The sequence below is a fragment of the Xenopus laevis genome, chromosome 1S, assembly GCF_017654675.1.
Source record: "Xenopus laevis strain J_2021 chromosome 1S, Xenopus_laevis_v10.1, whole genome shotgun sequence".
In the NCBI taxonomy this organism is placed as follows: domain Eukaryota; kingdom Metazoa; phylum Chordata; class Amphibia; order Anura; family Pipidae; genus Xenopus; species Xenopus laevis.
In genome coordinates, this window is record NC_054372.1 from 121,934,538 (window position 1) to 121,957,160 (window position 22,623).

General features: G+C 40.6%; 1 protein-coding gene across 1 annotated transcript in view; it reads left to right on the plus strand.

The window, feature by feature from the left end:
• Positions 1 to 22,323, plus strand: part of pcsk5.S (proprotein convertase subtilisin/kexin type 5 S homeolog) — a gene marked incomplete at its 5' end in the record, with an annotated part of 230,007 nt that extends 207,684 nt beyond the window's left edge. Inside the window, 6 exon segments of the mRNA NM_001092999.1 lie at positions 11,951 to 12,178; positions 16,774 to 16,951; positions 17,500 to 17,717; positions 19,162 to 19,256; positions 19,647 to 19,830; positions 21,756 to 22,323. Coding sequence (NP_001086468.1) covers positions 11,951 to 12,178; positions 16,774 to 16,951; positions 17,500 to 17,717; positions 19,162 to 19,256; positions 19,647 to 19,830; positions 21,756 to 22,171 — 1,319 coding nt within the window. The 3' untranslated portion in view covers positions 22,172 to 22,323.
• Between the last annotated feature and the right edge of the window lie 300 nt (positions 22,324 to 22,623).

Here is a 22,623-nt window from a genome sequence, read left to right on the forward strand (position 1 = left end):
TGCATAGCAGCACGGCCCCTAGCACGGCCTCTGCGTGGCGGCCTGCCTTTGCCTGGCATTATTTTTTAAAAAACAACAACAACAACAAAAACTCAGTTGGTTTTTCTGGAAACGATAATACACACAGCTAGATGGCGGGTTGAAGAAAACAGTGTGCAAATAATGCCTACAAGGTCAACGTATACACTACTACAGCGGTGGATACGGATTACGTAAAATATATTATGGCTGCTTGAAAAAAGTCACTCCGGTGTTTTTTCTGGAGACGGTAATATTATGGATATTTAGACAGAATGTGAACAAGGTCACACAGCTAGATGGCGGGTTGAAGAAAACAGTGTGCAAATAATGCCTACAAGGTCAACGTATACACTACTACAGCGGTGGATACGGATTACGTAAAATATATTATGGCTGCTTGAAAAAAGTCACTCCGGTGTTTTTTCTGGAGACGGTAATATTATGGATATTTAGACAGAATGTGAACAAGGTCACACAGCTAGATGGCGGGTTGAAGAAAACAGTGTGCAAATAATGCCTACAAGGTCAACGTATACACTACTACAGCGGTGGATACGGATTACGTAAAATATATTATGGCTGCTTGAAAAAAGTCACTCCGGTGTTTTTTCTGGAGACGGTAATATTATGGATATTTAGACAGAATGTGAACAAGGTCACACAGCTAGATGGCGGGTTGAAGAAAACACTGTGCAAATAATGCCTACAAGGTCAACGTATACACTACTACAGCGGTGGATACGGATTACGTAAAATATATTATGGCTGCTTGAAAAAAGTCACTCCGGTGTTTTTTCTGGAGACGGTAATATTATGGATATTTAGACAGAATGTGAACAAGGTCACACAGCTAGATGGCGGGTTGAAGAAAACACTGTGCAAATAATGCCTACAAGGTCAACGTATACACTACTACAGCGGTGGATACGGATTACGTAAAATATATTATGGCTGCTTGAAAAAAGTCACTCCGGTGTTTTTTCTGGAGACGGTAATATTATGGATATTTAGACAGAATGTGAACAAGGTCACACAGCTAGATGGCGGGTTGAAGAAAACACTGTGCAAATAATGCCTACAAGGTCAACGTATACACTACTACAGCGGTGGATACGGATTACGTAAAATATATGAATGCTGCTTGAAAAAAGTCACTCCGGTGTTTTTTCTGGAGACGGTAATATTATGGATATTTAGACAGAATGTGAACAAGGTCACACAGCTAGATGGCGGGTTGAAGAAAACAGTGTGCAAATAATGCCTACAAGGTCAACGTATACACTACTACAGCGGTGGATACGGATTACGTAAAATATATTATGGCTGCTTGAAAAAAGTCACTCCGGTGTTTTTTCTGGAGACGGTAATATTATGGATATTTAGACAGAATGTGAACAAGGTCACACAGCTAGATGGCGGGTTGAAGAAAACACTGTGCAAATAATGCCTACAAGGTCAACGTATACACTACTACAGCGGTGGATACGGATTACGTAAAATATATTATGGCTGCTTGAAAAAAGTCACTCCGGTGTTTTTTCTGGAGACGGTAATATTATGGATATTTAGACAGAATGTGAACAAGGTCACACAGCTAGATGGCGGGTTGAAGAAAACACTGTGCAAATAATGCCTACAAGGTCAACGTATACACTACTACAGCGGTGGATACGGATTACGTAAAATATATTATGGCTGCTTGAAAAAAGTCACTCCGGTGTTTTTTCTGGAGACGGTAATATTATGGATATTTAGACAGAATGTGAACAAGGTCACACAGCTAGATGGCGGGTTGAAGAAAACACTGTGCAAATAATGCCTACAAGGTCAACGTATACACTACTACAGCGGTGGATACGGATTACGTAAAATATATGAATGCTGCTTGAAAAAAGTCACTCCGGTGTTTTTTCTGGAGACGGTAATATTATGGATATTTAGACAGAATGTGAACAAGGTCACACAGCTAGATGGCGGGTTGAAGAAAACAGTGTGCAAATAATGCCTACAGGGCAAATAATGCCTAAAAGGTCAACTTATACACTACTACAGCGGTAGTAAAATAAAAAAAAGTAAAATAAAAAAAAAATGAATATTAAAAAAAAAAAATTAAAGTTGGTGCTGCTGAACTACTAGGAGCAGCAGATTAGCACACCAGTCCCACTCCCCAACACTGCTAGACTAATAGCACTGGGCTCTTATAGTAGTAGTAGTAGTAGTAGTAAAACAACAAAAAAATAAATAAAAGCAGTCCTTACAAGGACTACTGTTATTGCAGCAGTCAGCAGATGAGATCAGAAGCAGGACAGCTGCCCACTGCAGCTACATACAGAGCACTGCAGTAGAAGGTAGATTACTAGCCAGCAAAGCTACCTAAGCTAAAATGTCCCTCAAACCCCTGCAGACTTCTGTCCCTCCAATAACAGAGCAGTATCAAAACGATTACTAGCCAGCAAACTTTCAACTGTCCCTGAAATCACTAACAGGCAGCAGCTCTCTCCCTACACTATCTCTTCAGCACACACAGGCAGAGTGAAAAAACGCTGCAGGGCTTCGGTTTTTTATAGGGAAGGGGAGTGGTCCAGGGGAGAGCTTCCTGATTGGCTGCCATGTACCTGCTGGTCTGGGGTGAGAGGGCAAAAAAAAGCGCCAACAATGGCGAACCCAAAATGGCGAACGTCGCGCGACGTTCGCGAACTTCCGGCGAGCGCGAACACCCGATGTTCGCGCGAACAAGTTCGCCGGCGAACAGTTCGCGACATCTCTAGTGGGCAGTTTCAGTCTGGGTCTCAGGTGTGAACAGTACAGAGCTTTAGGGATGTGAACAATAGATGTGTCACAAGTGTGAACAATGCAGGGATATCACAGGTGTGAACAATTGAAGGGATTATTCTGAATTTGAGGTTTAAATAATGCAGGGGCCAGTTAATCTCTGTAGTGATATGGTAAACAGACACACAGAAGGGGGGGTCGCGGGCCACCAGTTGGACAGCCCTGATGTAAACTATATGTTGCTTAAGTGTTCATTTTGGGGGTTAGGGGCAAGAGGGGCGGAAGCCTACATGCTTCCCCTCGCCTCCCCTTTTTAATTGAGCACAGCCTAACATGCTTTATTCGAAGAGCAGTCTATGGGTCTCTGTGGTCTCATTGCCAGCCTTTTTTTGCACTTTGTACACTGTGGGGGGCATTGTGTATGAGCACTTTAGTATTCGTATTTTTAGTTTTAATGGTGGCGCTGGTGTGATTTATGTTGAGATATATATATATATATATATATTTTCTACTATTTTGTATTTTTTTCTCTTAGATAAAAGTCTTATTTGAGAGCACAAAAAGATTACAAAAATACAGCTTGAAAATAGACATATAGCTTGTTGTAAATAACCATTGATAAGATGCATAGCAATATATAGTCTATCTATCCAAAGTTAAAGATCTCTGAGGCATTCAATGTGATGTTGTATACTAGCAATAGGAAGGGCCAGCTAAATATTGTCCTTTATTGAAAGCCATATAGATTCAAGGAAGGACAGAGTCATTCTCTCTCTTTACAAGTAGGGATGTAGCGAACGTCGGAAAAAAAGTTCGCGAACATATTCGCGAACTTGCGTCAAAAATGCGAACGGTTCGCGAACGTCGCGAACCCCATAGACTTCAATGGGAAGGCGAATTTTAAAAGCTAGAAAAGACATTTCTGGCCAGAAAAATGATTTTAAAGTTGTTTAAAGGGTGCAACGACCTGGACAGTGGCATGCCAGAGGGGGATCAAGGGCAAAAATGTTTCTAAAAAATCCATTGTTGACACAGCGCTGCGTTTTGTGCTGTAAAGGGCAGAAATCACACTACATTTCTAAACCTGTGTAATAAAATGCTTTAAAACGTCCGGCGTCTACATGCCAATCAAGTCGTGTAAAGTTACAGCCTGTTCACACGCAAAGACGAAACGCGGTGCTTACTGCAACGCAAAAAGACGCAAAGAGCTTTAATGAATGATACCGTCAAGTGAGCAAATAATAGTTGTTAATTACTAGTTGAGCTTGTCACCTCCAGGATGTTCGTCCTGTTGGTGGCAATATTTCTGTAGTGGTGTGTTTAGCAGTCACCGTGCTTGTGCGCACGTGCACGGTCAGGCAGAGGTAATTCAATGTACAGTGAAGCGAACCAAAAAACACTGATTCTGCAGTGTGGGCCCAGTTTTGGTCTACTTTATTGATCACCTGCGGTGACCATAAAAGATGCGATTTTGCCACTGTTGCAGAACCCTGAAAAATTAGGCATGTGTACTTTCCTGAAAAATTATGTTTTTTTTGTCGCAGCCACTGAACCAGAAGTCCAGAAACAATATGCCATATAAATGCTGAAAATATTAATTTTTTTTTGTGGCAGCCACTGCAGCACAGAGGCCAGAAAAAATATGCCATATAAATGCAAACAATATTAATTTTTTTTTGTCGCAGCCACTGCAGCACAGAGGCCAGAAAAAATATGCCATATAAATGCAAACAATATTAATTTTTTTTTGGTCGCAGCCACTGCAGCACAGAGGCCAGGAAAAATATGCCATATAAATGCTAACAATATAAAAAATTTTTGTCGCAGACACTGAAGCACAGAGGCCAGAAAAAATATGCCATATAAATGCTGAAAATATTCAATTTTTTTGGTCGCAGCCACTGAAGCACAGAGGCCAGAAAAAATATGCCATATAAATGCTTAAAATATTCTGGTTTTTTTTGGTCGCAGCCACTGCAGCACAGAGGCCAGAAAAAATATGCCATATAAATGCTGAAAATATTCTGTTTTTTTTAGTCGCAGCCACTGAAGCACAGAGGCCAGAAAAAAATATGCCATATAAATGCTGAAAATATTCTGTTTTTTTAGTCGCAGCCACTGAAGCACAGAGGCCAGAAAAAATATGCCATATAAATGCTGAAAATATTCAATTTTTTTGGTCGCAGCCACTGAAGCACAGAGGCCAGGAAAAATATGCCATATAAATGCTGAAAATATTCTGTTTTTTTTGGTCGCAGCCACTGAAGCACAGAGGCCAGAAAAAATATGCCATATAAATGCTGAAAATATTCTGTTTTTTTGGTCGCAGCCACTGAAGCACAGAGGCCAGAAAAAATATGCCATATAAATGCTGAAAATATTCAATTTTTTTGGTCGCAGCCACTGAAGCACAGAGGCCAGGAAAAATATGCCATATAAATGCTGAAAATATTCTGTTTTTTTTAGTCGCAGCCACTGAAGCACAGAGGCCAGAAAAAATATGCCATATAAATGCTGAAAATATTCAATTTTTTTGGTCGCAGCCACTGAAGCACAGAGGCCAGGAAAAATATGCCATATAAATGCTGAAAATATTCTGTTTTTTTTGGTCGCAGCCACTGAAGCACAGAGGCCAGAAAAAATATGCCATATAAATGCTGAAAATATTCTGTTTTTTTTGGTCGCAGCCACTGAAGCACAGAGGCCAGAAAAACTCAGGATTTACCTGGATTCAAATTAAACCAGTAGGGTTTGCACCCTAGTTTGTAACGGTGGTGGAGGGAGGAGGACGCTAAAGGACAGCTGTATGTGGAGTCATGAGGCGTGCAGAGAAGGACAGCTGCATGGGGAGTCAGAATCAGAAACTCAGAACAAGTCTTCCGGCGTGCAGTAACCCTCCGAGATCCACCCCTCATTCATTTTAATAAAGGTCAGGTAATCCACACTTTTGTGACCTAGGCGAGTTCTCTTCTCAGTTACAATCCCTCCTGCTGCACTGAAGGTCCTTTCTGAGAGGACACTTGAGGCGGGGCAAGACAAGAGGTTCATGGCAAATTGTGACAGCTCTGGCCACAGATCAAGCCTGCGCACCCAGTAGTCCAGGGGTTCATCGCTCCTCAGAGTGTCGATATCTGCAGTTAATGCCAGGTAGACCGCTACCTGCCGGTCGAGGCGTTCTTTGAGGGTGGATCCCGAAGGGTTCTGCCGCTGCCTTGGGCTGAAAAACATTTGCATGTCTGACGTTACAGAGTGGCCAAAGTGCTTTGTCCTTGCAGGTGCGCTCGTGGCAGGATTACTGGCACCTCTGCCCCTGGAATGTTGATGAGTTCCTGAAGTGACATCACCCTTAAAAGCATTGTACAACATGTTTTGCAGGCTGGTTTGTAAATGCAGCATCCTTTCAGACTTGTGGTATGTTGGTAAAATTTCTGCCACTTTATGCTTGTACCGAGGGTCTAGTAGATTCGCGACCCAGTACAGGTCCTTCTCCTTAAGCCTCTTGATACGGGGGTCCTTCAACAGGCATGACAGCATGAAAGACCCCATTCTCACAAGGTTGGATGCAGAGGTATCCATCTCCGCTTCCTCGTTATCAAGGACTGCATCATCCACGGTCTCCTCCCCCCAGCCACGTACAAGACCAGGGGTCCCCAAAAGGTCACCACCAGCCCCCTGGGAAGCCTGCTCCTGTTGGTCCTCCTCCTCCACAAAGCCACCTTCCTCCTCTGACTCCACTTCTGACACCTCTCCCTGCGTTGCAGCAGGTGCCTGGGTTCGTTCTGGTGATTCCGACCAGAAATCGTGCGCTTCCTGCTCCTCGTCACGCTGGTCTACAGCCTCATCTGTCACTCGTCGCACGGCATGCTCCAGGAAGAAAGCAAAGGGTATTAGGTCGCTGATGGTGCCTTCGGTGCGACTGACCATATTTGTAACCTCTTCAAAAGGGCGCATGAGCCTGCAGGCATCGCGCATAAGCACCCAGTAACGGGGGAAAAAAATCCCCAGCTCTGCAGATCCAGTCCTACCACCCAGTTCAAACAGGTATTCGTTGACGGCTCTTTGTTGTTGCAGCAGACGTTCCAACATGAGGAGCGTTGAATTCCAGCGAGTCTGGCTGTCGCAAATCAAACGCCTGACTGGCATGTTGTACCGCTGCTGAATGTCAGCAAGGCGTGCCATGGCTGTATAGGAACGTCTGAAATGGGCCGACACCTTCCTGGACTGCCTGAGAACGTCCTGGAATCCTGGGTACTTTGAGACAAAACGTTGTACTATTAAATTCAGAACATGTGCCATGCAGGGCACATGTGTTAAATTGCCCAGTCTCAGTGCTGCCAACAGATTGCTTCCATTGTCACACACCACTTTTCCGATCTTCAGTTGGTGTGGGGTCAGCCACCGATCGGCCTGTGACTGCAGAGATGACAGGAGTACAGATCCGGTATGGTTTTTGCTTTCCAGGCACGTCATCCCCAAGACAGCATGACAACGGCGTACCTGGCACGTCGAATAGCCTAGGGGGAGCTGGGGGTGCACAGGTGTGGAGGAGGAGGAGGACCCAGCAGCAGAGGACGAAGAAGAGGAAGAAGACGAGGTAGAGAGCGAAGGAGGAGTAGAGGTGGTGGCAGAACCGCGTGCAATCCGTGGCGGTGACACCAACTCCACTGTCGTTGTTGAGCCACACATTTCCTGCTTCCCAGCCATGACCAAGTTCACCCAGTGGGCAGTGTAGGTGACATACCTGCCCTGACCATGCTTGGAGGACCATGCGTCAGTAGTCATATGGACCTTTGGCCCAACACTAAGTGACAGAGATGCGGTGACTTGGCTCTGCACATGGTGGTACAGGTGTGGTATTCCCTTTTTTGAAAAAAAATTGCGGCTGGGTACCTTCCACTGCGGTGTCCCAATTGCTACAAATTTGCGGAAGGCCTCAGAGTCCACCAGCTGGTATGGTAAAAGCTGGCGGGCTAAGAGTGCAGACAAGCCAGCTGTCAGACGCCGGGCAAGGGGGTGACTCGCAGACATTGGCTTCTTACGCTCAAACATGGCCCTCACAGAAACTTGGCTGGGGGCAGATGACTGGGAATGGGAACTGGTGGTCAAGGTGGAAGGCGGAGTGGAGGGTGGTTCAGACGGGTCAAGGACAGCAGAGGTAGAGCAGTAAGATGCTGGACCAGAAGGAGGGTGGCTTTTAGTTTGCCTGTTGCCTTTGAGGTGTTGCTCCCAAAGTGCTTTGTGCTTGCCGTTCATGTGCCTTCGCATAGAAGTTGTACCTATGTGGCTGTTGGGCTTCCCAAGACTCAGTTTCTGACTGCACTCATTGCAAATTACAACGCTTTTGTTCAGAGGCACACACATTAAAAAAATCCCACACTGCTGACCTTTTTGAGGCTGGCAATCTGGGGGTAAAAGTAGAAGTCGGCGGCGTTGGCGGGTGCGTTGGCCGGCTGACCACAGGTGCCGATACATGTTGTTGCCCTACTGTTCCCTGCGAGCTGTCCTCCCTGCTTCTTCTAAGTCTTATTCTCCTCCTGCCTCTCTGACTCTCCGTCTCTCCATCTGAACTATCCTCCTCTTGCTCTCTTCTACTGGGCACCCACAAAACATCATCATCATTCTCCTCAGATGCATCAATTTCTTCTAACAGCTCACAGAAGGAAGCAGCAGCGGGGACCTCCTCGTCATCACTCATTATGTCCATCTCTGTTGTGTTCTCTGCCAGAATTAAATCTGGTGTAACGTCCTCATCTCCTTCATCTTCTTCTGCCAATAATGGTTGCGCATCACTCAGTTCAAGAAACTCATGTGAAAATAACTCCTCTGACTCCAGTGAAGAAGGGGCGCCGGTGGTGGAGGAAGTGTTACGTGGGGTGCCCATAGCAGTGGAGGATGAGGATGTTGTGGTAAAGTTAGAAACGGTAGAGGATGGGGTGTGCTGTGTAAGCCAGTCAACTACCTCTTCAGCATTTTGGGAGTTCAGGGTCATTGCCTTTTTAAAACTGGGCAATTTCCTAGGGCCACAGGATAGCATAGCAGCACGGCCCCTAGTGCCTCTGCGTGGCGGCCTGCCTTTGCCTGGCATTATTTTTAAAACAAAAACAACAACAACTCAGGTGGTGTTTCTGGAGACGGTATTATTATTGATATTTAGACAGAATGTGAACAAGCTCACACAGCTAGATGGGAGTTGTTTGAAAATGAAGAAGAAGAAGAACACACTGGGCAAACAAGGCCTACAAGGTCAACGTATACACTACAGCAGTGGTGGATACGGAATATATTATTGCTGCTTGAAAAACGTCACTCGGGTGGTGTTTCTAGAGACGGTATTATTATTGATATTTAGACAAAATGTGAACAAGCTCACACAGCTAGATGGGAGTTGTTTGAAAATGAAGAAGAAGAAGAACACACTGGGCAAACAAGGCCTACAAGGTCAACGTATACACTACTACAGCAGTGGATACGGAATATATTATTGCTGCCTGAAAAACGTCACTCAGGTGGTGTTTCTGGAGACGGTATTATTATTGATATTTAGACAGAATGTGAAAAAGCTCACACAGCTAAGTGGCAGTGGTTTGAAAATGAAGAACACACTGGGCAAATAATGCCTACAAGGTCAACGTATACACTACAGCAGTGGTGGATACGGAATATATTATTGCTGCTTGAAAAACGTCACTCAGGTGGTGTTTCTGGAGACGGTATTATTATTGATATTTAGACAGAATGTGAACAAGCTCACACAGCTAAGTGGCAGTGGTTTGAAAATGAAGAACACACTGGGCAAATAATGCCTACAAGGTCAACGTATACACTACAGCAGTGGTGGATACGGAATATATTATTGCTGCTTGAAAAACGTCACTCAGGTGGTGTTTCTGGAGACGGTATTATTATTGATATTTAGACAGAATGTGAACAAGCTCACACAGCTAAGTGGCAGTGGTTTGAAAATGAAGAACACACTGGGCAAATAATGCCTACAAGGTCAACGTATACACTACAGCAGTGGTGGATACGGAATATATTATTGCTGCTTGAAAAACGTCACTCAGGTGGTGTTTCTGGAGACGGTATTATTATTGATATTTAGACAGAATGTGAACAAGCTCACACAGCTAAGTGGCAGTGGTTTGAAAATGAAGAACACACTGGGCAAATAATGCCTACAAGGTCAACGTATACACTACAGCAGTGGTGGATACGGAATATATTATTGCTGCTTGAAAAACGTCACTCAGGTGGTGTTTCTGGAGACGGTATTATTATTGATATTTAGACAGAATGTGAAAAAGCTCACACAGCTAAGTGGCAGTGGTTTGAAAATGAAGAACACACTGGGCAAATAATGCCTACAAGGTCAACGTATACACTACAGCAGTGGTGGATACGGAATATATTATTGCTGCTTGAAAAACGTCACTCAGGTGGTGTTTCTGGAGACGGTATTATTATTGATATTTAGACAGAATGTGAACAAGCTCACACAGCTAAGTGGCAGTGGTTTGAAAATGAAGAACACACTGGGCAAATAATGCCTACAAGGTCAACGTATACACTACAGCAGTGGTGGATACGGAATATATTATTGCTGCTTGAAAAACGTCACTCAGGTGGTGTTTCTGGAGACGGTATTATTATTGATATTTAGACAGAATGTGAAAAAGCTCACACAGCTAAGTGGCAGTGGTTTGAAAATGAAGAACACACTGGGCAAATAATGCCTACAAGGTCAACGTATACACTACAGCAGTGGTGGATACGGAATATATTATTGCTGCTTGAAAAACGTCACTCAGGTGGTGTTTCTGGAGACGGTATTATTATTGATATTTAGACAGAATGTGAACAAGCTCACACAGCTAGATGGCCACTGGGCAAATAATGCCTGCAAGTGCACTACTATTGGTGCACTACTATGAAGAACAGCAAACAGCACTGGACACCTTAAAGAACAGTAAGATAAGTAAAATAAAAAAAAAAATTATATGTATATTAAAAAAAAAAAAATATTCTCGGGTTGGTGCTGCTGAACTACTAGGAGCAGCACAGTAGCACACCAGTCCCACTCCCCAACACTGCTAGACTAATAGCACTTGGCTGTTAAAGTAGCAAAGTAAAACAACAAAAAAGAAAATAAAAGCAGTCCTTACAAGGACTATTGGGTTATTACAGCAGTCAGCAGATGAGATCAGAAGAGATCAGTGCCCACAGCAGGCAGCTACATACAGAGCACTGCAGTAGAAGGTAGATTACTAGCCAGCAAAGCTACCCTAAAATGTCCCTCAAATCCCTGCAGACTTCTGTCCCTCCAATACAGAGCAGTATCAAGTAGATTACTAGCCAGCAAACTTACTATCAACTGTCCCTCAAATCAGTGAAATCACTAGCAGCTCTCTCCCTACACTAGCTCTTCCAAGCACACACAGGCAGAATGAAAAAACGCTGCAGGGCTTCAGTTTATATATGGAAGGGGAGTGGTCCAGGGGGTGTGGGGGTGGTCCAGGAGGGAGAGCTTCCTGATTGGCTGCCATGTATCTGCTGGTCTGGGGGTGAGAGGTCAAAAAAAGCGCCAGGTAAGGCGAACCCAAAATGCGCGAACGTCGCGCGACGTTCGCGAACTTGCGGCGGACGCGAACAGCCGATGTTCGCGCGAACAAGTTCGCCGGCGAACAGTCCGCGACATCCCTATTTACAAGGCACTGGTAAAGCCCTATCAAGCCTCTAATCCTTAAAAAGTATATTATTGAAATAGAGGAAGTACAAAGAAGAGCTACTAAATTGATAATAAAAAATAAAAAAGATCTCAGTTTGAAAAAAAGGTTGGGGTTGTTTAGACTGAGGAACATTATGATTACCTAATCAAAGTTTCTGGGTATGTAAGTGCAAGAGATGGAATCCCTGAGAAACTGGGCTGTAATGAAGGATTTCTTACTTATCTAGACAGCATCATGGAAATATAGTATGCAGGTGACCAAGCTATAATTCAATCAGTACTGGAACCTATACTTGTAGTAGAGGGTCGTTTTGTGTGTGTATGTTTATTGATCAATAGATATTGCCTTTAGATATATCATATATGGAATGCCAAACTTTTGTTAGCATTGAAATCAGCATTCTCTTACCATAACTGATTATTTCCCTTCAGACTGTGACACATCCTGCAAGACTTGCTCCTCTTCTACCACCTGTGATAGTTGCAAAGATAATCTGGTAAAGAACAGAGAAGGTTTCTGTGTGACACACAAGGACTGCTCTCTATATCAGTACCAAGATGAGCACAAGAACTGTCATCCATGTCACAAGAAGTGTTCTCGATGCATGGGTGCTACTGAGCATCACTGTCTAAGCTGTCCCAGAAATCAATTCCTTTTGAGTAAGTATCAAACTTTAAGTATCTGTTTATTTACTCCATTAAAGCAGCGCTGTTAACTTTATATGTTGAGGTGCCGGGGCATTCGCAATATTTTCCTGGTCTGTGATCTAAACAGGAGCGACGTTACAGGAATCAATGTCACAGGAATGCGCAGAGCCTCTCCTGAAGCCACAGAAACATTCGATTTTATATTTTATTAGATAATTTTCAGAAATTAGGCTAATACGTAAAAGACCAGGGGATACAGTAAAAATCTGGTAACTGCCGATAAAATAGACTGCTCTGTTAAAGAAGACCTGCGCCACTGACCTTGAACCAATTGTTTTTTATGGTCTCCAGATTGCTCAAAAGCTCCAGTCTTCTTTGTATTACATCAGTATAATTGTCCCTTAAAACACATGGTATGTCAAATAATTAGCCCTTCACACTGAAAAAGTTAAAGGAACAGTAACACTAAAAAATTAAAGTCTTTTGAAGTAAAATATAATGTACTGTTGCCCTGCACTGGTAAAAGGAACTGTTTGCTTCAGATACACTGCTATCATAGCAGTCTGACATCACTAACCTGATCAATCACTATTTTTGGTAGGAATTATATTTCTACATGGCAAATAATTTACTAGTAGGTGTAGTGAAGTAATAGAAAACCGTAGCGTACTTTGATTACATTTTGATTGGAGAGGGGAAAACATATAAAGAAGTGCAGAAAATTATAGGCTGCTCAACTAAAATGATCTCAAATGCTTTAAAATGGCAACAAAACCTGAAAGACGTAAAAGAAAACGAAAAACTACCATTCGAAAGGATAGAAGAATAGCCAAAATGGCAAAGACTTAGCCAATGATCAGCTCCAGGAAGATCAAAGATGGTCTAAAGTTAACTGTGAGTACTGTTACAATTAGAAGACGTGAAGCCAAGCTATCGGCAAGAAGTCCCACTGTTTAAAAAAAGACGAGCTGAAAAGGTTACAATTTGCCAAAAAAAACATTGACTGGCCTAAAAAGAAATGGCGCAACATTTTTGGACTGATAAAAGCAAGATTGTTCTTTTTGGGTCTAGGGGCCTCGGACAGTTTGTCAGATGACCACCAAACACTGAATTCAAGCTACAGTACACTGTGAACAGTGAAGCATGGTGGTGCAAGCATCATATTATGGGGATGTTTCTCATACTATAGTGTTGGGGTGAAATAAAAAATGCTGTTTTTGAGGCAAAACCAAGAAATGGTTTGGATTTACTGTTCGTTTAAGAAAGAACAGTGCAGACTGTTAATACAGCCCTGCTTAGACCACAATCTTTGGTTCAAAACAAAGTAATTTGAGCCCATAGTTAGACCTTTGTACCTTGCCCAAACAAACAAGCCTGGTCTTGGCATTGTGCATTACCCACGTAGATTTTATTGAAGCAATGCATTTATCAGAGAAAAAGAGGTTGTTTGAATGTGCTGTATCACTTCTTCAGTTTATAATAGCTCAGTCTACTTGAATAGGAGGGTGTATTTCCTGGCTGGTGACTATATTTTCTTCTTGATTTCTTTATAACAAAGATTGCCTATGGCAGTGCTGGCTTTTAATACAGCCCTGGCTGGAACACAACCTTTGGGACAAAACAAGGTGCTTTGGGCTCATAGTTTGAGCTTTTTTCCTTTCCAAAATAAACCTAATATTAAGCCTGGCCTTTGCATTTTGCATTATCCACATAAATTTAATTAATGAGCCTGTCATCTTTATAACAAATAACACAACTCCTTTGTGCCAATAGCTTGACCTTTGTACCTTGGCCAAATAGACATAATATTAAGCCTGGCCTTGGCATTTTCCTTGGCATTATCCACATAGATTTCAGTAATGTGACACTTTCATCAGAGAAAAAGAGGCTGTTTAAGTTTGCTGTATCATTTCTTCAGTTTAGATTATCTTTTAGTCTGCTTGAATGGGAGGGTGTATTTCCTGGTACTCAAGTTACTATAATTTCTTCCACTTTTAAAAAGCTTGCCACCTTTATAACAAAGGTTGCCTATGGCAGTGCTGGCTTTGAATACAGCCCTGCTTGGAATACAACCTTTAGGACAAAACAAGGTGCTTGTGTCCATAGTTTGGTTATTTACCTTTTCCAAATAACCATAATATTTAGCCTGGCCTCTGTATTTTGCATTATCCACATACATTTAATTAATGAACCTGCCATCTTTATACAAAGATTGTCTATAGCAGTGGTGGATTTTAATACAGCCCTGCTTGGAACACAAAACAAGGTCCTTTGTACCTTACCCAAATAGACATAATATTAAGCCTGGCCTCTGTGTTTCCTTTAGCATTATTCACATATATTTCAGTATTGAGACACTTAGAGAAAAAGAGGTGGTTTAAATTTTCTGTCTCACTTTTTCAGTTTAGAATATCTTAGTCTACTTGAATGGGAGGGTGTATTTTCTGGTAGGTGACTATATTTTCTTGCACTTATAAAAACTTGCCATCTTTATAACACACATTGCCTATAGCAGTGCTTGGCTGTTAATACAGCCCTTTTGGAACTCAACCTTTAGGAGAGAACAAGGTGGTTTGTGCTCATAATTTGACCTTTGTACCTTGCCCAACTAAACATAATATTAAGCCTGCTCTTTGCATTTTGCATTATCCACATAGATTTCAGTAGTCAGACACATATCAGAGAAAAAGAAGTGGTTTCTGTATCACTTCTACAGTTTAGAATGTCTTAGTCTACTTCAATAGGAGGTTGTATTTCCTGGCTGGTGACTATATTTTTCTTCCACTTACAAAAAGCTTGCCATCTTTATAACAAAGGTTGGCTATTGCAGTGTTTGAATTTAATACAGCCCTACTTGGAACACAACCATTGGGACAAAGAAAAGTGATTTTCACCCATAGTTTGACCTTTGTACCTTGCCCACACAAACATCCTTTTAAGCCTGGACTTGGCATTTTGCATTATCGACATAGGTTTCATTAAAGAAATGCTTTTATCTGAGAAAAAGAGACTGTTTAAAGGGATACTGTCATTGGAAAAAACATTTTTTTCAAAATGAATCAGTTAATAGTGCTGATCCAGCAGAATTCTGCACTGAAATCCATTTCTCAAAAGAGCAAACAGATTTTTTTATATTCTATTTTGAAATCTGACATGGGGCTAGACATATTGTCAATTTCCCAGCTGCCCCAAGTCATGTGACTTGTGCTCTGATAAACTTCAATCACTCTTTACTGCTGTACTGCAAGTTGGAGTGATATCACCCCCTCCCTTTCCCCCCCCCAGCAGCCAAACAAGAGAACAACACTCAATAGTAAAAACCCATGTCCCACTGAGACACATTGTTACATTGAGAAGGAAAAACAGCAGCCTGCCACAAAGCATTTCTCTCCTACAGTGCAGGCACAAGTCACATGACCAGGGGCAGCTGGGAAATTGACAAAATGTCTAGCCCCATGTCAGATTTCAAAATTGAATATAAAAAAAATCTGTTTGCTCTTTTGAGAAATGGATTTCAGTGCAGAAGTCTGCTGGAGTAGTACTATTAACTGGTGCATTATTAAAAAAAACATGTTTTCCATGACAGTAGCCATTTAAGTTTGTTGTGTCACTTCTTCAGTTTGGAATATCTTAGTCTACTTGAATGGGTTTATTTCCTGGTACTCAAGTTTTTATAAGTTCTTCCATTTATAAAAAGCTCTTTATAACAAAGGTTGCCTATGGCAGTGCTCCTTTTTGAAATGCAACCTTTGGGACAAAATAAGGTGCGTCAGGCTTGTAGCTTGACCTTTATACCTTGCCCAGAATCTCTTACAGATTCCTGTAGTTATGATGCAAACCTTGCTGGCTGTAGCTGAGAGCACGTTTCTTTTCTTTCAAAGATCATTTAATGATTTGTAACAGTTCATGATTTCCTCTGCTTACCCTGCACTGACATCCCTACTTGTTATTCATTAATCTCATTACTCTTTGTTCAGGTCAAAACATTTGTTCTTTGATCATGTTCAAGCTACGTCAGAAAAAGTGTTGTGCAAAATAATAATATGTACTATATACCTGATGAAAACTAGTACCATCCTTCAATGCTTAGACACTTCAGTATGAATAACCAAAGATTATAAACTTACAGCATCATTTTTTCTATTGTTTATCTTTTGTTTTTGGCTTTATTATTACTTGCCATGTTATTATTAGGAGTTTTAAGGAAAAGCTATGACAAGATCAACCAGGTTCAAGTGTGGGACAGATGGATAGATGGATAGAAAGACAGACAGATGTATAGGTAGAGAAATGGATAGGTAGACAGATGGATAGATGAATGGGATGGATAATAGATAGATAGATAGATAGATAGATAGATAGATAGATAGATAGATAGATAGATAGATAGATGTACAGGATAAAAAATGTTCTGGTTTTGTTACTGTCCCTTTCATTTCTTTTCCTTCTCTCCTTGAATAGGCAGCTGAACAAATAAAAGGTAACACTGCATAGTGCAATGCCGTAATTTTTTGTTTGCATTAGAAAGTAGCCTATACTGGGTGAGTGTAACTAATTGTTTGAATAAAGATATTTTTATTTCTTGTAATTTTGTCTTTTTTATATAGACTCCACCTGTGTTGCAAAATGCCCTGATGGATATTACACAGAAGAGGAAGAGCAGCGCTGTGCTCCGTGCCACAGCACATGTCTAGCCTGCTTTGGAAAGCATAGTACTCACTGTCTCTCTTGCAAAACTGACTGGTATTCTCTGGGTGGTGCCTGTGTGCAAAACTGTATTACAGGGTAAGTTGTGGAGAAGGAAGTTTATCATGACTCATCATGACAACCATTCATTATGTATTATTTAGTGGCTGTACATTAGCAATGCCTGCAATAAAAAATGGTACATTTTCCATGGCAGAAAAAAACTTTATTTCTTCTTTCTCCGTGAAAAATTAGGACATGCCCTAGTCCACTATAGTTATCCATGTAAAATAGATTGCCTATTTTTAAAGGAATTGTTCAGTATAACAATAAAAACTGGCTAAATAGATAGGCTTTGCAAAATAAAAAATGTTCTAATATAGTTAGTTAGTCAAAAATGCAATCTATAAAGGCTGGAGTGACTGGATGTCTAACATAATAGCTAGAACACTACTTAGACACCATGAACAGTGTGACATGTTGCATCGGCATTACCCAACCACTTCCTCTTGTCTCTTTTACACCTAGCACTTTATCTGGAAAACTGTATTTCATTTTTTTTTTGTATTGAACCTTCTCTTTTCCATGTATTTTACTGTACTAATGTACAACACTGTATATAATGGACTTTTTTTTCTTAAATTTAGATATTATGCAGAAAATTCAACAAGTAAATGTGAAAAGTGTCATGTGAGCTGCGAAGAATGTTCAGGTCCAGAAGTGTCTAATTGCCTCTCCTGTCACAAAAACTTCTTCCTAATGCGTGCCAAAGGGCAGTGTGTCATCTCCTGCCCAGAGTCCTATTATGAAGACCACATAGTGAGAAGGTGTGGAAGATGCCACCCCACCTGCAAAACATGCACAAGTAATCATTTACTAAAAATCTGCTTTGCTGTAACACTGCTATAATGTTGCAGTAGTGTTTGCAGCAGTCATGCTTCTATCATTTCATTCCAAATGTGCTTTTTACATCTGGGATTTGAACTTTGGGCCCACCCACAGTTGTGAAAGCATCCAGCATTCACATTTATTGTAGATGCAAAGGAAGATGCTGGGAATTATTGACTTAACTATCTGGGATATTGATGATATGATGGTATATGATATGGGTCCTGATAATAACCCACTCCCACCATTCTCTCATAACCTGTGATTCACTGTTCCCACCCAATCCCCAGTAAGGGTGCACTAGGATTCAGATGAGGGTGGAATGCTGGGCTCACAGATGGGAAGGTAAATGCAGGGGCATATTACTATTACAGGTATGGAACCTGTTATTAAGAATACTTGGGACCTGGGGTTTTCCGGATTTTGGATCTTTTTAAACATTAATTAAACCCGACAGGCTTGCTTTATTTTGTTAGAATGGAGTTTATGGGAGATGACCTTACCGGAATTCTGAACTTTCTCATCAATCTCATTAGTCTGCTTAATGGGAAATAGATGCAATGTTTAATTCAGGGTTATAGTCTACTAAAAATAAACATATTTTCAGGACAAAATGCTATGTGGTACAGCTGTTCTAGCTCATTGAAATGAGGAGTGCCATTGCTGGGCACGCAAAATTGCAGCTCTTGATCAGATATCTACATGTGAAGTAGGGTTGCCACCTTTGCCAGCGGCTAAAACTGAACAAAGGGGGCAGGGCAAATAACATTGGGGGAGGGGAGGTGATGTTGGAGTGGGTATGATGGCAGGCATAATGATGTTGGTGGAGTTATGACACCAGGGTGGGATTATTGCATCACTTTGACACAGCTGGCTGGATATCTGTCCAGTTTTCTCAATGATTTAAACCAAGCAGAACTCTTGAATGGACAGCCCTTCGAAAAACTGAGATGTTCAATTCAAAACTACACAGGTTGCAACCCTATTTCTATCTATATTCTGCCTGATAAGTAAACCCTATCCTTTAAAAATTCTATTTTTTATTTTTGATTGATTTGTTTTTTTGTTTAAGGAATTAACTGCACTTGATAATAACAATGAAGTGGGTATCTTAAGCCTGCCCAGGCTTAATAAGGCTGAAAACCGCACAGAAAGTTAAGACCTGAACAAGCCTTAGAAAAACAGAACTGTTCGGGTTAAAACTAGACAGGTGGCAACCCTAATGCGAAGTAGAAAAATGGAGTGCAATTCGCTATTAATCACTGAAATGTACCAAGGGAATATAAACATGTATTATTAGCTATAATGTAAATAATTCAAACTATTGTGTAGAAGAACTAGAGTATGAAATAGCACACTTTGCATACCAAATGAATATATATCGTTTGTTCACGTGATTATTTATGTAATCATCTTTAAAGGCTTTGGAGCTCTCGCCTGCACATCCTGCGTTTGGAGTTACCAACTTTCAGGACATATTTGTAACTCAGAATGTTTTACCGGAGAATATAAAAAGGTATGATGGTTTTACCTAGCAAGCTTTTTTATAGTTTGTACGGTAAAAAAACAAAAAAACGTAAAGGCACAACAAGTGTTCTTTCCATCACGTCTGGGGGCTGTATTGCTCTACATTTTCAGGCCATGAACCCCAAGTATGGATGTTTTCAGGTTCACATTGCAATCAGGCAGCAGAAATTTCAAGTTCTTGTCCACCAGCTAGAGAAAATGCCCCATGTGCCTAGCGTCTAAGGTTGACTGTGATGGAAGTTATAAAAGATATCTATTATTTTTGTTGCAAATGTTTTAGCTAAGAAATGTCACTTAGTTATAAAGACATGATGGGGGGGGGGGTTGGGTAATTTATTAATCATCTTTTTATCTGGCTTTTTTTTTCCTTTTTACAAAGGATCCTGACCAGCCGTGTGAGAAATGTCACGATAACTGTGTGGAGTGTAAGGGACCAGGGCCCTTGAATTGTACAGTGTGCCCAGCCAGTCAGGTGTTGTATGTAGATGAAGGTCGCTGTGTACGTTGCTGCCCTGGAAATCCAGTCAACCTTGCAGAGTGCTGTGAATGTTCTGTAACATTAGGTAGGAGAACCAAAGTAATACAATTTGCGTTTGCAATAACTAACATAATTAAGGCAAAACAGGAGCTCCCTTCTACTTTTCTTTATTATAAGTTTATTTACAGTAAGATGTTATACATTTTTAAATCGTTATAGTTACTTTATGCAAATTACACTCTCCCACAGTTAATTAATTATAGGTACTTTTAATAAATGAGCTGAAGCTTCAGGCTATCAGGCCCGACCAGTATCATTTAAAGCTGGTGTAGAGTAATTTGCATCAGTATTGAGGTAAGACTCACTGGATTAAGCAAAAATAAAAATATTTAAATGACCACACAAATTCTATACATCGCTAATGTAAGGAATTACATCTAACTTGCAAAATTATAAAATCAGTTCCTTTTTTCGTATCTCTTAGCCTGTCAGATCTGTTTTTCAGTTTTATGCTAGGAACTTAAAAAAAATAAATGGTTTAGAATTCAGGAGAAGCCAAAGAAGCAGTAAAACCAATAAATTGGTACGTCAAAAGATCGTATCTGGTTTAGATAGTGATATGTTTTTATGGGTCAAAATAATTTATATTTGTAGGTCCAACATTGAGCTTTTCTAGCCCCTAGGCTTTTGCTTCATGTGTCCCATACTTCAGCTCAATAAATAAATAATATATCATCCTTTAAACTGTAAAACTGCTTTGATTGTTCACAGTTATATTTTGAATTTTATCTGTACAAACACTGCAGGTCTATCTATCTATCTATCTATCTATCTATCTATCTATCTATCTATCTATCTATCTCTCTCTCTCTCTCTCTCTCTCTCTCTCTATCTATCTATCTATATGTCCTTCTATTTGTTTATGAATATAAAGAATATAATGTACCCCTACTGTAATTTATCAAACTAGTATAATTCATTGAGGCATCAAAGCAAGTGCTTTTATGTCCCTCAAACAACTCTGAAGAACAAGTGATAATTTATCTAAACCTATTACTAATGACACAAAAAAACAATTTGGATTCTACTGCACAACTCCTGAAACCAGATCCCCACTCTTCCCACTACAAGTTTTACTGATCACAATACACTGCCCCCAATACAACCAGCCACCCTCACAAGCCCCTTCATTTCATGGCACTTGTGGGTCTGACCGAATGCCCATGTATATACATTTTATTAAACAAAAATATATGCACACTTGGCTTTCCAACATGTCCAACGCGACACATATTGGCTTCCATCTTACAGATTTTCATTTGGATTGAGGTCAGAGCTGTACACAGGCCAATTTTGTTCACAAATCTAATCTTTGCAGATTTTGCATTGTACATTGGGATTTTGTAATGGTAAAAGATTAAAAGAGCCTTTTCCAAACTTTTGCCATGGAATAGAAAGCATGGAATGCCCCTGTACACAGCCGTGTCCCAATCCAAAGAAAACAGCCCTAAAAACATTATTTGTTCTCCACCAAATGTAAAATTTTCAGGTATTAGTAAGCAGCATTCTACTGGCATCTACTAAAACTCATGCTCGTACATCAGACTACCAGATAGTGAAGCTAATAAATCACTCTTACTGCTCCTTTAACTGCTACTTTTGCTCCCACTGAAGTGAACTTGCTATGATTTTCACAATTCTAAAGCCTTGGACCATTACATTTTAAATTATTCAATGGCAGATCTAACAATGGTATAGGAGAGGCATTTAAAGAGCAGGGTGGTAACAAATTCTACAACCACATGCTTCTACACAATGGCCAAACCTTTCAAGCTCACCAACATTGCCCTGTTAACATAATATACAAATTCCAAGCTCACCAACTTTGCCCTGTTAACATAATTTACAAAAGTGATACATTATCAAACTCTTATCTTATTTTCCTTGAAGCGGAATGTTTTTTTTACCCAAAATGATTGTAAACAATAGTTTTTCTTGTTAATGTTGTAGATGAATGCATTTTAGTGAAAGGACTCCTAACAGAACCTGAAGGAAAGCCGAAGACTGCTTTGTTTATAACTACATCAGTATTACTGATCCTTAGCATTGGGGGCATCTTATTCTATTGGAAGAGGTCCAAAGCCAAAGCTAAGCCTGTACCTAAAGCTGGTTATGAAAAGCTTCCAGAACAAACAAAATCTTTCCAGTCCTTTAAAAGCAGAGAGAGCACTTCAAGCTTCCAGAGGGATCAGGTCATTGAGTACCAAGATCATGAAGAGGAAGTAGGTGAAGATGGTGACGACGATGATGACATTGTATATATGGGCCAAGATGGAACAGTGTATCGGAAATTTAAATATGGACTTTTAGAAGATGAGGAGGAAGATTATTTAGAATATGATGATGAAAGCTATTCATTTAGATAACTTATTGCAATATTTTTAAAGAAGCTCCATTGTCAGTTAAAAAGATGAACTGGAAATAGTTGGAAGAATTGAAACTGAAGTCTCCTGGGTGGAAAACCACAATAGTAGTTGAATAGTTTTACACAAATAACAAATTTCATTTGTTTTTGACATATTTCCTTGACTGTAATGAACATGTTATATTTTTGCACTATTCTTAGCTAAACTTTGCACTTAAGTGAGACTTACTGGATTAGCATCACATATCTAAACAGGGTTATTTTCTTCTACCTCTTGTCTCTTGAATAGTTTGTTCTTTGCACATTGTTTTCAGAAGTCCATTTAGTTTAATATCTGAATACTAATTAAATCACTTGCTAAAAACCTGTATGAATAGGCTATTAAGAAAATATGTTGGTGACATTGAAGGCGATAATGTCTAGAAATTGTTTTGTGTTTTTTTTTTTACCAAA